This window comes from Thalassophryne amazonica, chromosome 9 (genome assembly GCF_902500255.1).
Source record: "Thalassophryne amazonica chromosome 9, fThaAma1.1, whole genome shotgun sequence".
NCBI classification, from domain to species: Eukaryota; Metazoa; Chordata; class Actinopteri; order Batrachoidiformes; family Batrachoididae; genus Thalassophryne; species Thalassophryne amazonica.
The window spans coordinates 114,156,903-114,177,505 of record NC_047111.1 but is presented as its reverse complement, the minus strand read 5'-3'; the positions used below and the strand labels follow the sequence as shown (position 1 = coordinate 114,177,505).

The 20,603-nt window shown below is 40.6% G+C and overlaps 1 protein-coding gene across 2 annotated transcripts; it reads right to left on the bottom strand.

The window, feature by feature from the left end:
• Window positions 1-1,305: 1,305 nt before the first annotated feature.
• rps6kb1a (ribosomal protein S6 kinase b, polypeptide 1a) lies at window positions 1,306-19,925 on the bottom strand. 2 transcript variants are annotated; one of them, XM_034179007.1, is made up of 15 exons: window positions 19,712-19,925; window positions 14,488-14,531; window positions 13,613-13,733; window positions 9,798-9,866; window positions 9,323-9,470; window positions 9,142-9,199; window positions 8,670-8,770; window positions 8,429-8,519; window positions 8,242-8,332; window positions 7,670-7,777; window positions 7,506-7,568; window positions 7,213-7,290; window positions 7,022-7,129; window positions 5,767-5,879; window positions 1,306-2,183 (listed from the first exon to the last, which is right to left on the bottom strand). In XM_034179007.1, the coding sequence occupies exons 1-15, from the start codon at window positions 19,781-19,783 to the stop codon at window positions 1,922-1,924; spliced, it is 1,527 nt and encodes a 508-aa protein (XP_034034898.1). In that variant the 5' UTR covers window positions 19,784-19,925; the 3' UTR covers window positions 1,306-1,921. The 2 variants fall into 2 exon arrangements, with proteins under 2 accessions (XP_034034898.1, XP_034034899.1); XM_034179008.1 differs by having other exon boundaries at window positions 13,613-13,698; window positions 19,712-19,810.
• Between the last annotated feature and the right edge of the window lie 678 nt (window positions 19,926-20,603).

Below are 20,603 nucleotides of genomic sequence, written 5' to 3'. Positions count from 1 at the left end.
AAGGCGCTTTATATTGTAAGGCAAGGCCATACAATAATTATGTAAAAACCCCAATGGTCAAAACGACCCCCTGTGAGCAAGCACTTCGCGACAGTGGGAAGGAAAAACTCCCTTTTAACAGGAAGAAACCTCCAGCAGAACCAGGCTCAGGGAGGGGCAGTCTTCTGCTGGGACTGGTTGGGGCTGAGGGAGAGAACCAGGAAAAAGACATGCTGTGGAGGGGAGCAGAGATCAATCACTAATGATTAAATGCAGAGTGGTGCATACAGAGCAAAAAGAGAAACACTCAGTGCATCATGGGAACCCCCCAGCAGTCTAAGTCTATAGCAGCATAACTAAGGGATGGTTCAGGGTCACCTGATCCAACCCTAACTATAAGCTTTAGCAAAAAGGAAAGTTTTAAGCCTAATCTTAAAAGTAGAGAGGGTGTCTATCTCCCTGATCCGAATTGGGAGCTGGTTCCACAGGAGAGGAGCCTGAAAGCTGAAGGCTCTGCCTCCCATTCTACTCTTACAAACCCTAGGAACTACAAGTAAGCCTGCAGTCTGAGAGTGAAGCGCTCTATTGGGGTGATATGGTACTATGAGGTCCCTAAGATAAGATGGGACCTGATTATTCAAAACCTTATACGTAAGAAGAAGAATTTTAAATTCTATTCTAGAATTAACAGGAAGCCAATGAAGAGAAGCCAATATGGGTAAAAAGACACCCTACAGTGTCTCATCTGTATTCATGATACTGAGCTGGAGGGCTGACCCTCCTTTCAGTTTTGCATTAGCACAGGTTTGGAAAGGGAGGTGCAAGGATCAGCTAATGGAGTTTGTTTGCCAATTTTGCTTGCTCACAGGGGGTCGTTTTGACCGTTGGGGTTTTACATAATTATTGTATGGCCTTGCCTTACAATATAAAGCGCCTTGGGGCAACTGTTTGTTGTGATTTGGCGCTATATATAAAAAAAAAAATTGAATTGAATTTTGAGTCCACATTAGATGGCATTAATCAACATCAGACGCCTCAAGTCCTCGAGACACAAATGGAGCCTAAACTGACTAAAAGTCGTGTTGGTTTCACATCACCTGACCCTGACACACTTATTGGTCTTCTCGTACAATGGCAGCAATGTGGGGGGAAAAAAAAAAAAAAAAAAAAAAATACTAAGCATATACCTGAAGTCGGAGAATGAAGTGACACAAAAACACATTTAGCATCACATTCCATTCAAAGGAACTGATACTTCCATGCAGGTTCAATACAGAAAAGCATCCCATGTAAACAAAGCCGTGCTGCATTTGGTATAAGTGACACTTTGGGCTAAAATTTCACTTTTTTTCCTTTTTTTTTTTTTTTTACTAAAATAAATCATACTCCACCTGCTGACTACACACTGAATGATAAAGGCAGCACGACTCCTCCCATTCAAAAAGGAATACTTGTGATCAATGTGGAATTGTTATCCAATGATTTTACCAACAATGTTTAATCATTAAAAAAAAATCTTAAAAGAGGGAAATAAATCCTGTTACAATGGTTTGCAGACAATGACAAGTTTGACCTACTGATGAAAGCAATGATTCATAAACACTAAAAGTAGCATTTGCCAGATATGAGAGCACCAGTAAATCATAATCCAGATGGACCATTTTGCGGGCGTCAGCTGGCTCATCTACGAGCATTACACAGCCAAAAAACATCTGGTTTTCACCATCCCCTCCAACACACTGCTCCTCAGACTGTTGGGATTTCTCCCGTCAGCTGTAGCACGCTGAGCCAGGAGGGCCGATGAGGCCACGATGGGGGAAAGCCCTGCTGGAAGAGCTGGTGAGCAGAGTTGACTTTCGAATTTTATTTTATTTCTACAAGTCTCTTGAGAAGACAAGAGGAGGAATTGGAAGAATCCTAGTGTTCAGAGGCGAGGCGAGCATCATAAGTTCATTCGGAGATGTTCGGGCCGCTTGGAGTTCATGGGGTAAGCCTGTTTTTTAAAGGGCGCCACACTGCTTGAAGGTTGCCTGATGGGAAGCGGCGCTGAGGTCTCAGCGGTGCCGTTGGTGCTCACGGCCATTTGCTCTGCTGCCACCACCTCCATGGGTTGTTCTACAGAGCTGCTGAGAGACAGCAGGGACGTGGTGCCTGGGCGCGTGGGACCCCGTGGCCAGCAGATCCCACCTGCAAACTTCACTGGACTGTGGACAAGAAGCGATAAAATTAATCACTTTTGGAACCTGCTGTGACATTAACAAACCATCACCAGAGTTCAGGATGAGATTCTTATTTATTACTGTATAAGCAGTGGGATGTAATGCAAGCTCAGTCTGGGAGTACGCACTGGTGCTACATCTATCACGCCACAGAACTGTCCTGGATGACAACCGTGCAGACAGACAACCCGTCCATCCTAATGACTTGAAAGAACATTCATGTACTGCAGTCAGGTGAAAGCCAGGCGTGTCCTTGACCTTCTCCAGCCATTGGGGTCCTCAAAACTTAGGTACCTCTGAGCCAAATAATGCACGGAGAAACGCGCCACATGGCCCATATGTTGTAGCAGCCACTCCCTCACAACGCAAGTAACACTCTTCATCCAAGTAAGCGTTCATTTGACAGGGGTTAGGGGTGTGAGGAGCTCAGCACTCCCCCTGTCTGATCAGTCCGCCCTGCCTTCACTGTGCATGCGTCATTTCGGAGCGTCAGCAGCAAGTCACTGATTATCACCTCATTCCTGCTTCAAACTACACTCCAGTCATCATCTATTTCAGCGACAGATATCTGAAGCTTTTGTACAACAATCATTTCCACATAAATTCAGGATTATTTCATAATAAAAGACAGGGAGCGATCAGAGCGCCACAGCAGCACATCTGAGTCCGACTCCACACCCAAAGTGATCAAAGGGAATAATGCGATTATTAACCATGGGATGACAAAGTAAAACCTCTTAAATCATTCTAAACTCAGTTTTAAGCAGAAACAAGGTGAATCTGTTAATCACTGCTAATGCTCCATGAGACGTGCTGTGAAGGCAGGGGAGTGTTCAGTCTCGGAGAGTGCTGAGTCCCTGACAGTGGGATAACCAGGACCCAGAGACATGAATGTTACTGCCAAGACACAGTGTTCAGAATAATAGTAGTGCTATGTGACTAAAAAGATTAATCCAGGTTTTGAGTATATTTCTTATTGTTACATGGGAAACAAGGTACCAGTAGATTCAGTAGATTCTCACAAATACAACAAGACCAAGCATTCATGATATGCACACTCTTAAGGCTATGAAATTGGGCTATTAGTAAAAAAAAAAAAGTAGAAAAGGGGGTGTTCACAATAATAGTAGCATCTGCTGTTGATGCTACAAACTCAAAACTATTATGTTCAAACTGCTTTGTTATCAATCCTGTGAATCACTAAACTAGTATTTAGTTGTATAACCAGTTTTTCATGATTTCTTCACATCTGTGAGGCATTAATTTTGTTGGTTTGGAACCAAGATTTTGCTGGTTTACTAGTGTGCTTGGGGTCATTGTCTTGTTGAAACACCCATTTCAAGGGCATGTCCTCCTCAGCATAAGGCAACATGACCTCTTCAAGTATTTTGACATATCCAAACTGATCCATGATACCTGGTATGCGATATATAGGCCCAACACCATAGTAGGAGAAACATGCCCATATCATGATGCTTGCACCACCATGCTTCACTGTCTTCACTGTGAACTGTGGCTTGAATTCAGAGTTTGGGGGTTGTCTCACAAACTGTCTGCGGCCCTTGGACCCAAAAAGAACAATTTTACTCTCATCAGTCCACAAAATATTCCCCCATTTCTCTTTAGGCCAGTTGATGTGTTCTTTGGCAAATTGTAACCTCTTCTGCACATGTCTTTTATTTAACAGAGGGACTTTGCGGGGGATTCTTGCAAATAAATTAGCTTCACACAGGCGTCTTCTAACTGTCACAGCACTTACAGGTAACTCCAGACTGTCTTTGATCATCCTGGAGCTGATCAATGGGTGAGCCTTTGCCATTCTGGTTATTCTTCTGTCCATTTTGATGGTTGTTTTCCGTTTTCTTCCATGCGTCTGGTTTTTTTGTCCATTTTAAAGCATTGGAGATCATTGTACATGAACAGCCTATAATTTTTTGCACCTGCGTATAAGTTTTCCCCTCTCCAATCAACTTTTTAATCCAACTACGCTGTTCTTCTGAACAATGTCTTGAACGTCCCATTTTCCTCAGACTTTCAAAGAGAAAAGCATGTTCAACAGGTGCTGGCTTCATCCTTAAATAGGGGACACCTGATTCACACCTGTTTGTTCCACAAAACTGACCAACTCACTGACTGAATGCCACACTACTATTATTGTGAACACCCCCTTTTCTACTTTTTTTTTACTAATAGCCCAATTTCATAGCCTTAAGAGTGTGCATATCATGAATGCTTGGTATTGTTGGATTTGTGAGAATCTACTGAATCTACTGGTACCTTGTTTCCCATGTAACAATAAGAAATATACTCAAAACCTGGATTAATCTTTTTAGTCACATAGCACTACTATTATTCTGAACACTACTGTACAGATACATTTCCGTCAGCTGAGTCCAGGAACTCTATCCAGGACAATCACAAACCCAGACACTCCGATACCTCACTCAACTTCACAAGCGCTGCGATCAGGGTATCCACTGATTCCACAAAAATCACAGCATCGGTCAAAGTCCAGGTCAGTAAAGCTTTCCACGTCAATGAAGGCACCAGAGCCACAACCCTCATTATGGACAAAGACATAATGGAAAAACATGTCTCTTTCCTTCATAATGAGGCAGCATTTTTTTGTCTGCATAATGGAGCACCACAATATATATTATATTTTATAAAATGAAGGAACACAGTGCATATTATATACCAACAATTACAGGAGTCAGGGACTGAAATCTCCAGGCTGCAACAAGACAAAACAATGTGCTCCTGTAGCCTCTTCAATATTTCCTGGTTCAAATAAACATGAATCAACATGACATGAAATCCAAATGACTCATCTGTGCTGTATGTTCAATATTATCTGAATATTTGGACATGACTTTGTAAACAGATTTCATTATTTCAATGAACATCAAGAATGAGCCGCTAGTTGGTGGACAACTGGGGTGCTGCAGCTGAGGAACGCTCAGGTAAGTAGATGGCTTTCTAACCAGCTGTTTGAACATTTTTCTGTACATTTACTGAGGGAAACGTGCACCTCAGTGGAGATCCGCTCTGTGCTTCCTGACACTGTAACGTCTTTATATTATGCAGTGTTCAGCCCGTGACGGTTTACATGTTGTAACTAAATACTGGAGTCATCTTTGTCTTAAGGAGGCTCCAAAAATATGTCAGACTACTCTTGAGTGTAACCAGTTAGTTCAGTGGCAGCAACTTCCTCAGAATTCCATGGAATCCACCCAAACTCAACTCAATCTGCAGTCTGCTGTGAAAACTGAGTAATCTGGTTCCATCATATTATTGTCTCAGCATGTCAAACACCATAGTGTTTTAACTCCTCATACGGACTCAATCGTTTGTTTTGAAGTCCTCAGAGGATTCTTTGGAACATATATTGTACAAATGTAAAGGAGCTTCTTTTCCTGTGACTGGCTACACTTCAGCTCAGTTTTCTTTTAGCTGAAGTTTCATTTTCTCGGCGACGTGCCGTGTGAGGAGTGGAACATTTTTATGCATGTGGTGATCTGTGAGTGACTCATGTAATTACAAGGAACCACAGACAAACTGCTGTTACCTCACAGGTGTTCTTGGACTTCCCAGGAACTTCCGCGGCGAGCGGACCTTTGGCTCGAAAGAGAACTTTTCTTTGACGTTTTCAAGCACAGATGGGGCCACGTATGTGAAACCCTGGGGAGGAGGCGGGGGACAAGACAAGTCTGAGTCCACCTCTTCAAAGACAGTCCTTCCAAAAACAACCCACAGCTGATGTGTGAGCAAAGAAATCCAGAGTTAACCATATCATGCAATGTGGTGAGAGAGTGAGTGAAGATTCCAGGAAAAGCAACAGGATAAACCCAGATGGGATGTATTAAGGGATTCCTGGAAGACCTACTGGGTTCATCAAGTCTCCAGCTATATATTTTTTTTTACTTTGCAGGCAACTGTTTTAACAACCTGAAGGTAGTCAAACTATCACTCATGTAAACAGGTCTTAGCTGAGAGAACATGATTTCAAGTTTTATTGTTTTACTTAAATAACATTTTCAATGTCAGACTTTCCTTTTGCTTTCTCAGTCTGCTACTACACACACTTGTCCAGTAGGTGGCAACCTCACGCTAAATTATCAATGAATACTTGCTCAGTAACATTATCAGTTTGCTGTTAAGCTCAAATGTTCCCAAAACATATTGATGTTGAATGTAGCAGCTAGAATGTTATGAGCTGACATGATACTGAAAACAAACGCCCTGATATCAGGACTGTACTGTTCAGAATGTATCTGGAGAGTCAAAGCCTCTCCAGACAAATTACAAACAGTATAGTCCTGACCAGATTTCTGATCAAATTGGCTAACTTTCATGTTTGCTCATCCACGGTTTGGTCAAACGAGATAAGCAAAACTCCAAAAACGACTAAAGCCACGCTCATTTTCCAGAAAATTACATGTTTAGGGGATAAAATGGATATCCAAGAATCTCCAGAAAATGTAATTTGTGTAATTTGCTCCAATGTCTTTGCGTGATTTTTTTAAACCCTTCAGCAACTTTCTTTCACACACAAACTAGTCTTCTATATATTATCATACATCGATCCAGGGTCTATGGGTTGGTCGTGCAACACCTATACCACACATATGCGAAACACTTTGTTTGGTAAGGAATATCTCAATAAAATTATTATTATAAAACTATGTCCATCTGAGGCAGAGGAGTTAGCCTACACATACAAAAATGACTAAAATTATCTTCAAATACTTATGTACTCGACTGTCTGAAGAGATCTTTGGATTCAGCACCGCGGCCTGCTGGGAGGTCCAGTATTTACTCACCAGGAAGACTTGATTGGCACTTTCACTGAGCGTGGAGTCATCAGGACTGTCCACTGGAGTCTGGCTGGTGAACTTGGAATCAAACTGGCTGACATCATCAGCTGATTGCTGAAAATAAACAAATAAATAAAAGTTAAACTATCCATCCTGGTAAGAGATGCTGTAACACACCGTTTAAAGGACCCACTCACCAAAAAAGGCTTAAATGGAGGCTCTACTTTTTGAGCAAGTAGATCATCCCAATTTATGTGCCGAAAAAATGGATGGGCCTGGAGACAACAACCACAGTAACCACTTCTTTACTTTAGTCATAAAGCCGCCACACCAGCACAATAACTCTTGTACCGCCACCACCAAACCATCGCTATATTACCATATTTTAGCCTCAGGGTTTCCAAGGTGCCAATGTTAAAACAGATGGAAATTCCAGCAAAGTTAGTGTGTTCTTTAATGCATTCACATGGATATGAACGGGTGCATTTACCTGAACCTCAGCAGCATCACCACACCCGGCCCCAAGTCGCAATGAAGCATTTCTTTTCAGCAGCTAGGAGTAAAAAAAAAAATAAAAAATTGGGCACTGTTTTATTGGTTATTCAGCAGATCCAGTCAGTTTCTTATTATGTTAAAAGCAAATATAAAGTTCACCTTTTTCAGAAGGTCACGAGCTTCTTGTGTGAGGTAAGGTGGAAGGCTGAGTTTGCATTTCAAGATTTTGTCAATCGTCTTCTTTCTGTTTTCACCAGTGAAAGGAGGCTACGGGGACAGCAAGAGATAGGAAAAGGAAGAAGAAAAAAAATGATGGGAATAATCTAAGTTATATAAATGACATTCTGAACACAAAGGGATTTTGGGAGAAATCACGCTGGTCAGGTGTGAAAATATTTCATGCTCCTAACACGGCAAGTTTGGTTTTGTTTCATCGAAACAAAATCTGAGTGAAAACAGTTTGTTAGAAATCATATATAACAGAACACGTGACAATTCAAAAAGGCAAAGAGATCTGTAGTTTTATTCATTTTAACAGAAACCAAATACTTCAAGCCAGTTTAGTTTTACTGCCGGCCTGTTTGTTTTGACATTTCACCTGCTGTGTTCACCAGAGGAACCACTTTATCCTCCTGAACAGGACATCACGTCCCCACTACATGTGCCACATTGAAAACTGATTTTTCATTTCAGTGTGACTTTTTAAAACAGACATGCTGGCGTACACTTACCGCCCCCGTCAGCATGTCGTACATAAGAGCTCCCAAACTCCACCAGTCCACTGCACGGTTATGTCCACTCCTCATCAAGATCTCTGGAGCCCTGAGGAAGGGACAGAAACGGACAAGAAATAATCCTCTTTGCACATGTACCAAACCTGTCTGGGATTCAACCAGGAAACCCGACTGTGTGACATACATGTACTCAATTGTGCCACAGAAAGTGTGGGTCACCGTCCCGTCGTGGATTGATTCTTTGCACAGACCAAAGTCTGTCAACTTCACATGTCCTAGAAGGACAAAAGGAGCCAAATCAAGAAAAAGAAAACCGAGCTCCAAACACCCAAGAGGTTATGTATCAGGTTTCCAGATGGTCACATTCATTCGAGGAATAAAAGAGCATGTATGTGTGTTTCTTGTGAGAAGTCAAAGTGTTGTACCGTTGTTGTTGAGCATGATGTTCTCAGGCTTCAGGTCTCTATAAATGATGCCTTTCTGGTGAAGGTGCCCGAGTGCCATCGAGATCTCAGCCAGGTAGAAACTGTCACCCGAAGATACAAAACGCAGTACAGCCTTTACAAAACTGCAGTAATATTCAATCTTGTGATCAGGTCTGACATACTGCATGTGTGGGGGAGCAGCTAGTTCAAATTTTATTTTAAAATAGTAAATGGACTGCATTTATATAGCACTTTTCCATCTGCATCAGACGCTCAAAGCGCTTTACAATAATGCCTCATATTCACCCTGATGTGAGGCTGCTGCCATACAAGGTGCCCACTACACACTGGGAGCAACTAGGGGATTTAAGGACCTTGCCCAAGGGCCCTTAGTGATTTTTCGGTTAGTTTGGGATTTGAACCAATTTCAAACCGACTTGCTTAAACACAGAAACTTAACAGAATGACTTACCAGGCAGTGTCCTCCATGAAGATTCCCTCTCTTTCCAGCTGCATGAACAGCTCCCCACCTGCAAACAAGAAAAAACAACTCAGTTGAAATTCTGCTAAAACAGAAAGAAAGCATGATGAAATAGCTTCCCGTTGACTGTAGAGGAGAGCAGGTTTGTATATTTGGGTGTTAGTGTCCTCACCACTGAGATACTCCAGGATGAGGTACAACTTCCCCCCTGTCTGGAAAGCATAGATGAGATCCACGATGAAGGGATGTTTCACCTCTTCCAGAATGTTCCTCTCAGCTTTGGTGTGTGCTGTGTCTTTTGCGTTACGCACAATCATAGCCTGTTGAGGGCCACAAAAACACAAAGTGTGAAAGCTTTGCCAGACACAAACAGCAAAGTTGACGAGCTGGGGTCGGTGCCTCAACATCAGCTGCAGAGGCAGCACGAGTGCAAGGAGAAAGAAGCGAGTGAATTTGATGACAATAACGCTGCATTATGTTGTGATGTGAGTTTGCATAAACAGTCTCACCTTGACTCTAACACATTCAACTAGTACATATACTGTAACGTCATCCTGAACACCCGACTGTGCACGTCAAGTCCTGTTTTACACTAATGAACTCAAACCCAAAGTAATTCAACCTGAGAAGGGCCTGTTCACACTCACCTTTTTCAAAACTTTCATTGCAAATATCTTCCCAGAAGCAGCACCTGATACCTTGCGTACTTGAAACACCTATTTTTTTTTTTTAAAAAGAAAAGAAATCAAAACATTGGCAAGGAAAATATTTATGCTGTGCTGAAGCATACTGTAACTTAACCACAGACTATCTATACTGGACACAGCCAGCATGACGCCACCCACTGGTTTTCTATAAACAGGAAACAGAAGTGACACCCTTTTCTGGGTGTCACCATGTTGAGAGACCCGCCCACGCTGATTCGCAATGAACTCATTAATGCATAAAGGGGTGGAGCCTGGGTGGTTCTCCTCACAGTTCACTTTGGTGTGGGCAGCAAAGGTTATCAGCTGTGTATTTCCTCAGTAATCATACATTAAGTGGACCTACCAACAGCTGCTAAAATTGCTAACACCATTAGCATCCATCCATCCATCCATTTTCTTCCGCTTTATCCGGAGTCGGGTAACACCATTAGCATACAACATTAAATAAGAGGAGAGTTTCCCCTCAGCTTGAATTTGCAACAGGGATGCCTTAGGTGATCCATTAGCACGTGTTGCCACACAACAAGGCGTATTATACTTGATGTTTGTAATAAAATACTCCAAACAGACACAGCAACACAACAGCAAGTGGCTCCATTATGGTCAGAAGCGGTGAGAGATATCCTCGCTGGACCCAGCTGCTGTCACTCAAATTAACCACACCTATAATTATACAGAATTTTATGAATTAAAATGATTTAAACTAAAGCCCCTGTCACAGTGGCGTATTCGTGGAGCTGCTCATTGCGGCGTTGTGTTTCATTTAAATACGCCTGAAATACGCACATACTCAGCCTTTAACAGTGTTTGTTCATACTTGCAGCTGCGTGTGTTCGCATTTTAATGTGTGCACACAGTCGCGTGTACCATGCCACACCAGTTTCAGTGCTATTTTCTGCTTCTGTGGAAGTACTCTCTGTTCTCTACTGCATGGTGTGGTGCGGCTCAAAAACATTCATTTAACTTTTTTTTTTTTTATGCAGCAAGTGCATATTTATTTTAGAGTCACAGCTCTTTTCAGCTTTGAGTTATTGTACGTTATTGTACTTGGCCCCACAAATCTTAGAAACATGGTGTCTAACCAGATCCTTACTCTGGATGGGCTTACCCTGACCTCTAGTAATACTGTGAGAAATCTTGGAGTCATTTTTGATCAGGATATGTCCTTCAATGCGCATATTAAGCAAATATGTAGGACTGCTTTTTTGCATTTGCGCAATATCTCTAAAATTAGAAAGGTCTTGTCTCAGAGTGATGCTGAAAAACTAATTCATGCATTTATTTCCTCTAGGCTGGACTATTGTAATTCATTATTATCAGGTTGTCCTAAAAGTTCCCTGAAAAGCCTTCAGTTAATTCAAAATGCTGCAGCTAGAGTACTGACGGGAACTAGAAGGAGAGAGCATATCTCACCCATATTGGCTTCTCTTCATTGGCTTCCTGTTAATTCTAGAATAGAATTTAAAATTCTTCTTCTTACTTATAAGGTTTTGAATAATCAGGTCCCATCTTATCTTAGGGACCTCATAGTACCATATCACCCCAATAGAGCGCTTCACTCTCAGACTGCAGGCTTACTTGTAGTTCCTAGGGTTTGTAAGAGTAGAATGGGAGGCAGAGCCTTCAGCTTTCAGGCTCTTCTCCTCTGGAACCAGCTCCCAATTCGGATCAGGGAGACAGACACCCTCTCTACTTTTAAGATTAGGCTTAAAACTTTCCTTTTTGCTAAAGCTTATAGTTAGGGCTGGATCAGGTGACCCTGAACCATCCCTTAGTTATGCTGCTATAGTCGTTTTGACCGTTGGGGTTTTTCTGTAATTATTGTATGGCTTTTGCCTTACAATATAAAGCGCCTTGGGGCAACTGTTTGTTGTGATTTGGTGCTATATAAATAAAATTGCCCTGATCGATCAGTCTGATCAGGGCGTCTGATGAGCGCACCGACATGCAGCGAGTGCGCATTTATTTTAAAGAGTCACAGCTGTGATTAGACACACACACAGAGAGACAGAGAGAGAGAGAGAGAGAGAGAGAGATTTTATTTTAAGGAGACCCTCCTTCATTCCATTGGCACCGCTCCAAACGCTGCGCAGCTCTCTGCTGAGAGACTCCGCTCAGAATAGCTTCAAAACGAATTGCCGCATTAAATGACACCTCTTTCCAAATGCTGTAATACAGACAATAAACTACAATCAACTAAAACGTTTTATTTCCTCCCAAAATAAAACTTCCTGCATTCTTTATGAATTACATCCTGACGTGCAGCACAGCCAGCTGTAAGAGCTCAGCTCAGATGTATGGAAAGACATTCATGCCAATAATGTCTGAAAGGAAATGCTTTTGACAAAAACTACAACTTTTGTTTATTTCTATTTATGTCCAGAGATCAAGAATCCACCATGTAGAGTTTATCATGTCCAAAGTTTATGGATCCAGTGACCAATTTCACATTGATTTAATTTAAGACTCAATAAAATGTTGACATAAAAAACCTGTAAAGCCTACTTTTAGTACACAGAAAATTCACAAGAGGTACTGATAAGGGAACCGATAAGGAATCGGATAGATAATGGTAATGATATTGATAAAATCTTATCAATACCCACGCCTAAGTACAACATAAGTAATTTTACTCACAACTGATATGAAATGTTTCTGACTGACTCCACACATATAAGGACACCTAGCTCAGTGGCTGTGCTGTGGGGGTGGATTGGGATGGGTATTTTTTTTGTGGGGGGGGGGTTCATTGCCCTTTTGTTTGAAATCTGTTCTGCTCCCACAAAGTTTACAGGAATTACTAAATTACAACGGGGGACCGCTTTGACTTTACGTGAGACCAGGCTTGTGTTTTTCAGTATTTTCATATCCACATAATCCCTGGAAGATCCAACCCTTCAAACTCACACCAAATACATGACTTCACATGTCAGTGCCTTTGACATTTGCTTTGTAATACTGAAAAATTCCCAACTTGCAGGAAATTACTTCTTAGTCATCACATCTAAAAACCACTTCACCAAAAAAAGTCTCTGCAAAGTGAAAATGTTTCCAAACTGTCTGTGATGAACCTCAAAAATGTTCCACAGCTCAACAGGTTTGTCTAAACTGTTTAGCTATAACAGCACACCAAAACATCACAATACAAATCTATTTACTCTGCTTCTTTTAAAATGAATTAAATCATGTGTTCCTCATTTGGAGCCATAGTAACAAAAAAAGGAAGACCCTTCAGCTGCTCCCTTGTTTGCACTTGGGGTCGCCACAGGAGATCTGATGTGGACCTGCACGTTGAATTGGCAGACAGTTTACATCAGATGCCCTTCCTGATGCAATTCCACCTTACATGGAGAAATGTGGCAGGAGTGGGGTTTGAACCGGGAACCATCCACACTGAAACCAAGCACACTAACCACTTTTCCACCATGCCTCCACTTGAACCATAGTAACAAAAGTTATAAAATTTAAGAGACAAACTTAAATGCAGATTTTTTTTTAAATGTGTATTTTGAAGAAGAGACACTCAGACACATGACATTTTTGTTGTTCAAACCAAACATCAGCGGTATACTGATCCTACACTTCGATTACAGGGTGCTCCCGGTAATTTCAGGCCAGAAAATTTCATTATTTTATTTACCCAAACCCAGAGTGGCTACAGCTAGACTAAAGGTCCTCAGATTCCACACTTATCAAAGTGACTTACTTTTACAAAACAAATAAATAAATACAAGGGCACAAACCAGATGTCTCACCTTTCCATAGCCACCTTTTCCCAGAACTCTCAGCAGCTCAAAGCATTCCGGCCTGATCTGCTCAGTTCCCTTGTTAACGCTGTTCTCTGAAATTTCAAACTTCTCACAGTCATCCATGTTACTGGAAAAATAAAAACATACAAACAATACTGTGTTTACCACTTGTGTGACATCATTTCACTGTTGCCACCTGCTGTACAGAGGATCTGCACATGACTAGGAATGTCACGATCAGGTTTTTTCCTGGCTCTGTAAGGAAGCAGCAGTAAGGAATTTGTCGGTCCACTCACTTCGAAAGCGAAGCAGAGGTAACGTGCACTCACGGTAATTTGGTAACCCAGGATTAATTAAACTGTTAAAGTCAATTTAATAAATACAGACTTGATCGTGACATCTCTGCATGTGGCGCCACCACTTCCGCTGCTCTTGTTGAGAGGCTGTTTGATGTTTTGCTCTTCCTCACAGAAGAATATCACAAGAAAGCCTTTTCACAGAGTTGAATGTTCCACTATTTGTCTTTCAGATTTATATTCCACTGTTTACGCCCGCTAAAGAACAATACTATTCATGCCCATCAACTTATTGATAGTCAAAGTATTTTCTGGAACACAAGTTGGGGAATTTATAAAGTTCATGTAGTTCAGAGGTCTCAGATTAACATCACTTTGAGCAGATGGAATCAGCTAATCAGTGAAATAACCTGGTGGAGTGGGCGATTGCAAAGAAAACCTGCACCGTCTTGGCCCTTCTGGAATGGGTTGAAGACCTTGGAACTACATGAACTTTATAAATTACAATGCAAAACAATTACAAATTAGATCTCAGTCTATGAGCAATATTGAAAGCTACTGAAAAACAATGCTGCTTGTACTTACAAATCAAAGCCACTGCACTGGTCCATGTATTCACTGAGGTGGCCCTGGAAACACAAAAAGCATAAGGACAGAAAATCTCAGTTCACAGCAATGCAAAGCAGCAGTGATACAGGGAGGTAAAATAAGTATTGAACACGTTATATGTGTAAACACTTTGGTTGTTACTAACGTCTGGTCAAAATTTAATGTCAACAGTACCTTTAGAAATATATTTACTGAGAAAAAAAGTGATGTGTTAAATACTTATTTTACCCACTGTATAAACGTGATTTTCACCACATGTAGTATAACGCTAAATATTAGAAGCCTAAAAAAAAGTATTAGAAGCCTACTTGTATACTATAATCAGCAGTACATTTCAAAGAATTAAATGAATAACATTTATTTCAGTATAACTTTAGTGTTAAATGCATTATTCAACGCAACATGCTAGCTGTATGTACGGCACAATGTTGCCAGGTCTGTTTCTTACAAGTCAGGATGTTGCCATGCAAGGCACACAACTACAAACAGATAGCAACTTGGGAATTACGACCCTTGCTCAAGAGCATCTTACCGTTTCTTGTCTGAAATGAAATTGAACTCATAATCCCAACACCGCCAGTTTCAGGGATGATTTTGTGTGTCTGTGTGTTTCTGTATATCTACACATGGACCACTTCATTTAAAAAAATACATAAACGAATAAAAGTCTTATGGACCACCTAACTCTGGTGGTCTGCTGACCACACCGACGGTGTATTATTATCAATTAGACCCCAGAGTAATTTTTAAACAGTGTGAGAAACACTTTTTAACTTAGAACATGATATTAATTTAAAATGTGATATTTTAACAATATACTCACAGACCCACTCTTTGACAAAGGCTAATTTAGGCCAACCCAGCTTCCTGCTGCAAGTTATTGTTATGGCTTAATGGGGCAACACAGTCTTGTTTGAACCTCTATGTGATATTGCGGGATTTGACCACTTCTGGGGATAGCCTGCCAGTGCGCAACACAAACACAGCATCACTTCACATGGAAAGATGGTGTGCTGTATTGTTTTAGCTGTAATCACTGAACCAGTCCCAAAAAGTGCAGGGCTTTTTTTTTTTTTGGTTCCCAGTGGAGAAGGGAAGATGAAGCAAATGGGAGATATTGTGTCAGTATGTTTTAGAGAGAATTAATGTGAATAATGATAATGTGGCTGTCCCCGGATGTACAATTTTTGCATCACATGCTCTTTCCTTTAACCCCTTTATTGTCCACCCTCAAACAAGACTACAGTGCCCAAAAAACGATTAAAGTTTCTTTACCTTCTGTGAATACAACATAGGCAATTCCAAAAAAAGTACTTCTGATACTGCATTCACATGGTGGTGGTATGCTGCACATGGTAACCTGGAAGTTCCTTTATTTTTAATAAGAGGTCAAAAGAAAACTTGACCCCTGCTGGCTGTGAAAGGAACAGCCAGCTGCACACTGCATGCATCATTGTGGTGTACAATTATAAGAAAGTTATAGGCACAATGACATACACACCAATTAGGGTTTATGCCAGTACATTATTGCTATGTGCCAGATTCAAAAATACACTTTCAGGCAGGGGAATAATTTCATTCCTTTCCCACCTGCAGTGAGTTTCTGTTGGGTACAGTGTTTCTCCTTACCTCCACTAAGACATTTTTCACCCCATTAACGAAATGGGAGAACCCACTTTAATTAATAAAAATTTTCTTTGTAACAATGTTACTTTATTAATATTGATGACATATTATACAAATAATTAAGTTTATGAGTTTCGGTGAAAGCTGGAACATACCTTCGCCTCGTTGAAGGGTATGTTCCAGCTTTCACCTCATGAAATATTTGTACCATTGAAAGAATGCAAAAACAGTCTTTTTTTTTATATATATATAATGGCTAAAATAGAGCCTTGTCATTTGATATTTTATTAATTTAGAAACAACAGAAAAGGGACTTACATTTTGATGTTCCACTACTGCTAAAGTCCAAATTGTGATGTGTAGTCCAGTGATGCTGTGCACTAACTTCGGAGTTCCATTAAAAAAAGAAGAAATAAAAAAAAAAAAGATTTGGTGTAGTTCCTCAGTCCAGCCCAAAATCACATCAGTTGAACAGCTCTTCATGCATCCAGATGGCTTACAGCGGAGTGGATTTTGTGTGTGTGTTGCAAGAACTAACACAGTCAGTCAGCTGAATGAAATCGTCGACTCGCTTGTGTCGTTGTCCCGCGTGCGCGCGCTCACAAAACCTGGTCAGAGCTTGTGCACGCATGTGTACTTCCTCAGCGCAGCGAGAAGAGGAAAAAAAAAAAAAAAAAAAAAAAAAAAATCACATTAGAAATTAGTCCAGCTTTTCATTCTAACTTCCTGCTAACAGCCTCCAGACGGCTTACAGTGCAGTGGATTTGTCTTGTGTGTGTGTGTGCGCACGCGCGTGTGTGTGTGTGCGCGCGCGCGCGCGCAGAGTGCAATGGTACCAAACGTATGGAACCAAATTTGCACTCTAAATGGAACCAAAATGCACTCTAAATGCAATGCAACACAAATGGGACAACTAATGTCATGTGACATAAAAAGCACCAAGCAAATTACAAGGATCCATTCAGCCACATTCATGTTCACATGATGTGATTTTTGGCTGAACTGAGGAACTACACAGTCTTTTTTTATGGACACAGCATCACAGGACTACACATTACAGTGGAACACCAAAATGTAAGTCCCTTTTCTGTTTTGTTTTTTTTTGTTTTTTTTAAATAAATTAATAAAATAGCAAATGACAAGGATCTATTTTAGCCATTATATAAAGCAGATATATATATATATATATATATATATATATATATATATATATATATAAAACAAATAATGAATATTTTTATATTCTTTCAATGGAACAAATATTTAATTCGGTGAAACCTTTCACCTCATGTTCGTACCATTGAACTCATAAACATTCATTACTTGTATATTTTTTATCAGTATTACAGGCAGCATTGTTTAGCTTGGTGTATGTGTAAAACTTAGTTAAAACAAGCCATTTTAGTAAATTGCGGATTCTTGTTTAATTCAATTCAATATTTTTTTTTATATAGCGCCAAATCACAACAAACAGTTGCCCCAAGGTGCTTTATATTGTAAGGCAAAGCCATACAATAATTATGTAAAACCCCAACGGTCAAAACGACCCCCTGTGAGCAAGCACTTGGCTACAGTGGGAAGGAAAAACTCCCTTTTAACAGGAAGAAACCTCCAGCAGAACCAGGCTCAGGGAGGGGCAGTCTTCTGCTGGGACTGGTTGGGGCTGAGGGAGAGAACCAGGAAAAAGACATGCTGTGGAGGGGAGCAGAGATCGATCACTAATGATTAAATGCAGAGTGGTGCATAGAGCAAAAAGAGAAAGAAACAGTGCATCATGGGAACCCCCCAGCAGTCTACGTCTATAGCAGCATAACTAAGGGATGGTTCAGGGTCACCTGATCTAGCCCTAACTATAAGCTTTAGCAAAAAGGAAAGTTTTAAGCCTAATCTTAAAAGTAGAGAGGGTGTCTGTCTCCCTGATCTGAATTGGGAGCTGGTTCCACAGGAGAGGAGCCTGAAAGCTGAAGGCTCTGCCTCCCATTCTACTCTTACAAACCCTAGGAACTACAAGTAAGCCTGCAGTCTGAGAGCGAAGCGCTCTATTGGGGTGATATGGTACTACGAGGTCCCTAAGATAAGATGGGACCTGATTATTCAAAACCTTATAAGTAAGAAGAAGAATTTTAAATTCTATTCTAGAATTAACAGGAAGCCAATGAAGAGAGGCCAATATGGGTGAGATATGCTCTCTCCTTCTAGTCCCCGTTAGTACTCTAGCTGCAGCATTTTGAATTAACTGAAAGCTTTTTAGGGAACTTTTAGGACAACCTGATAATAATGAATTACAATAGTCCAGCCTAGAGGAAATAAATGCATGAATTAGTTTTTCAGCATCACTCTGAGACAAGACCTTTCTAATTTTAGAGATATTGCGTAAATGCAAAAAAGCAGTCCTACATATTTGTTTAATATGCGCTTTGAATGACATATCCTGATCAAAAATGACTCCAAGATTTCTCACAGTATTACCAGAGGTCAGGGTAATGCCATCCAGAGTAAGGATCTGGTTAGACACCATGTTTCTAAGATTTGTGGGGCCAAGTACAATAACTTCAGTTTTATCTGAGTTTAAAAGCAGGAAATTAGAGGTCATCCATGTCTTTATGTCTGTAAGACAATCCTGCAGTTTAGCTAATTGGTGTGTGTCCTCTGGCTTCATGGATAGATAAAGCTGGGTATCATCTGCGTAACAATGAAAATTTAAGCAATACCGTCTAATAATACTGCCTAAGGGAAGCATGTATAAAGTGAATAAAATTGGTCCTAGCACAGAACCTTGTGGAACTCCATAATTAACTTTAGTCTGTGAAGAAGATTCCCCATTTACATGAACAAATTGTAATCTATTAGACAAATATGATTCAAACCACCGCAGCGCAGTGCCTTTAATACCTATGGCATGCTCTAATCTCTGTAATAAAATTTTATGGTCAACAGTATCAAAAGCAGCACTGAGGTCTAACAGAACAAGCACAGAGATAAGTCCACTGTCCGAGGCCATAAGAAGATCATTTGTAACCTTCACTAATGCTGTTTCTGTACTATGATGAATTCTAAAACCTGACAGAAACTCTTCAAATAGACCATTCCTCTGCAGATTAGAGTCTGATTTCACAAAAGGAGCTGCTTGTTTTATATTTGAGAATCTGGCAACACCAAGCCAACTCGCAAACCAGTGACCAAAATGTGGCATCCCAACGTTATTAACTAATCTTTAACGTTAATTACATTAGTCCTACAGTGCTGCAAACGACGACATCATAGTACACTTTTAAATAACGTAAAAGTAGTTTTCAAGTCACATAAGTTAACAAATCCAAGTGTGCTGCAGACACTACTTTGGTGCAAGGGTCCTACTGCTGGAACCCACACAAAATATCTTATGTTTGGATCCTGCTTCGGTTTCGGTAATAAAGCTGCTGTTATATGTTATTGTTTTAATGTATAAGATGTTGTATGAACAAAAGGAACGATAACAAAATTTGGCGGCTAACACCATGGGCCTTTATGTTACACTGCTACTTGAAATGCTAACCGGCTAATGGCGGCAGTTTCACCAGTAATGGCAACTCACCCCGTCTTCAAGTTCGTCGTCAGAGACATCCTCATCCGGTTGATCCAAGTCGATGTCAAAAACTCCGGCCATGACACCCCCAGTTGTTCAGTCGGTGTTTATCCTGAAAACACAGCGGTCCCGCTCCCCCGCCTCATGGGCAAGCCGTCGCCATTACACCGGATACTTAGCATTAAGCTAACCAAAACAACACGGGTCGACTATACCGGCCTCTAGTGTCCTACAATGGTATTACAGCACGTTCTGGAACGAAGCTCAGAGATCGACACAGTATCGATACTTTGAAGCAAGTACCGTGTTGCTTTGATCGACGAGTTCAATTTAACAGACAAAACAAGTCTTTTTCCTTGTTAAACAATAAATACAAATAGACTGAGTTCATTTCGTAAAATTCAATGCATCAGTGACTAGAGTTCATTAACAGTGTTAAGGTGAGTTAAGGTAAGATAAGGTGATCAAATAAAAATGCTTTTTACATGTTACTCTTCTGGATCACTTTGCACAATTTCACAATTTAACTCCGAAACAATTGGGAAATTGATATAGTCGAACAGATTGACAATTTAAAAAAAAAAAAAAATCAATTCAGGGCTTGCAATATCCGTTTTCTGCCAGCAGGTGGCGGTAAGTGTGAGGGAACCTTTCACCTGATTTCTGCTGTGCTGCAGGACTTCAGTCAAATTCAGGATCCTCATATATATAACAGTGCAACAACACACACGGAACACAAACAGCTTGCGCTTTAATGTAATCATTTATTTTTGTGATTGTTAGTGCTGGCCATAAAATAAATTCTGTCCACAGATATAATTTGCTTTCTCAAAATCAGGGTTTGATCTCATGCACAACCATAAAATCTGCAAGAATCTAGTCTCCAATTTGTAGAACAAGT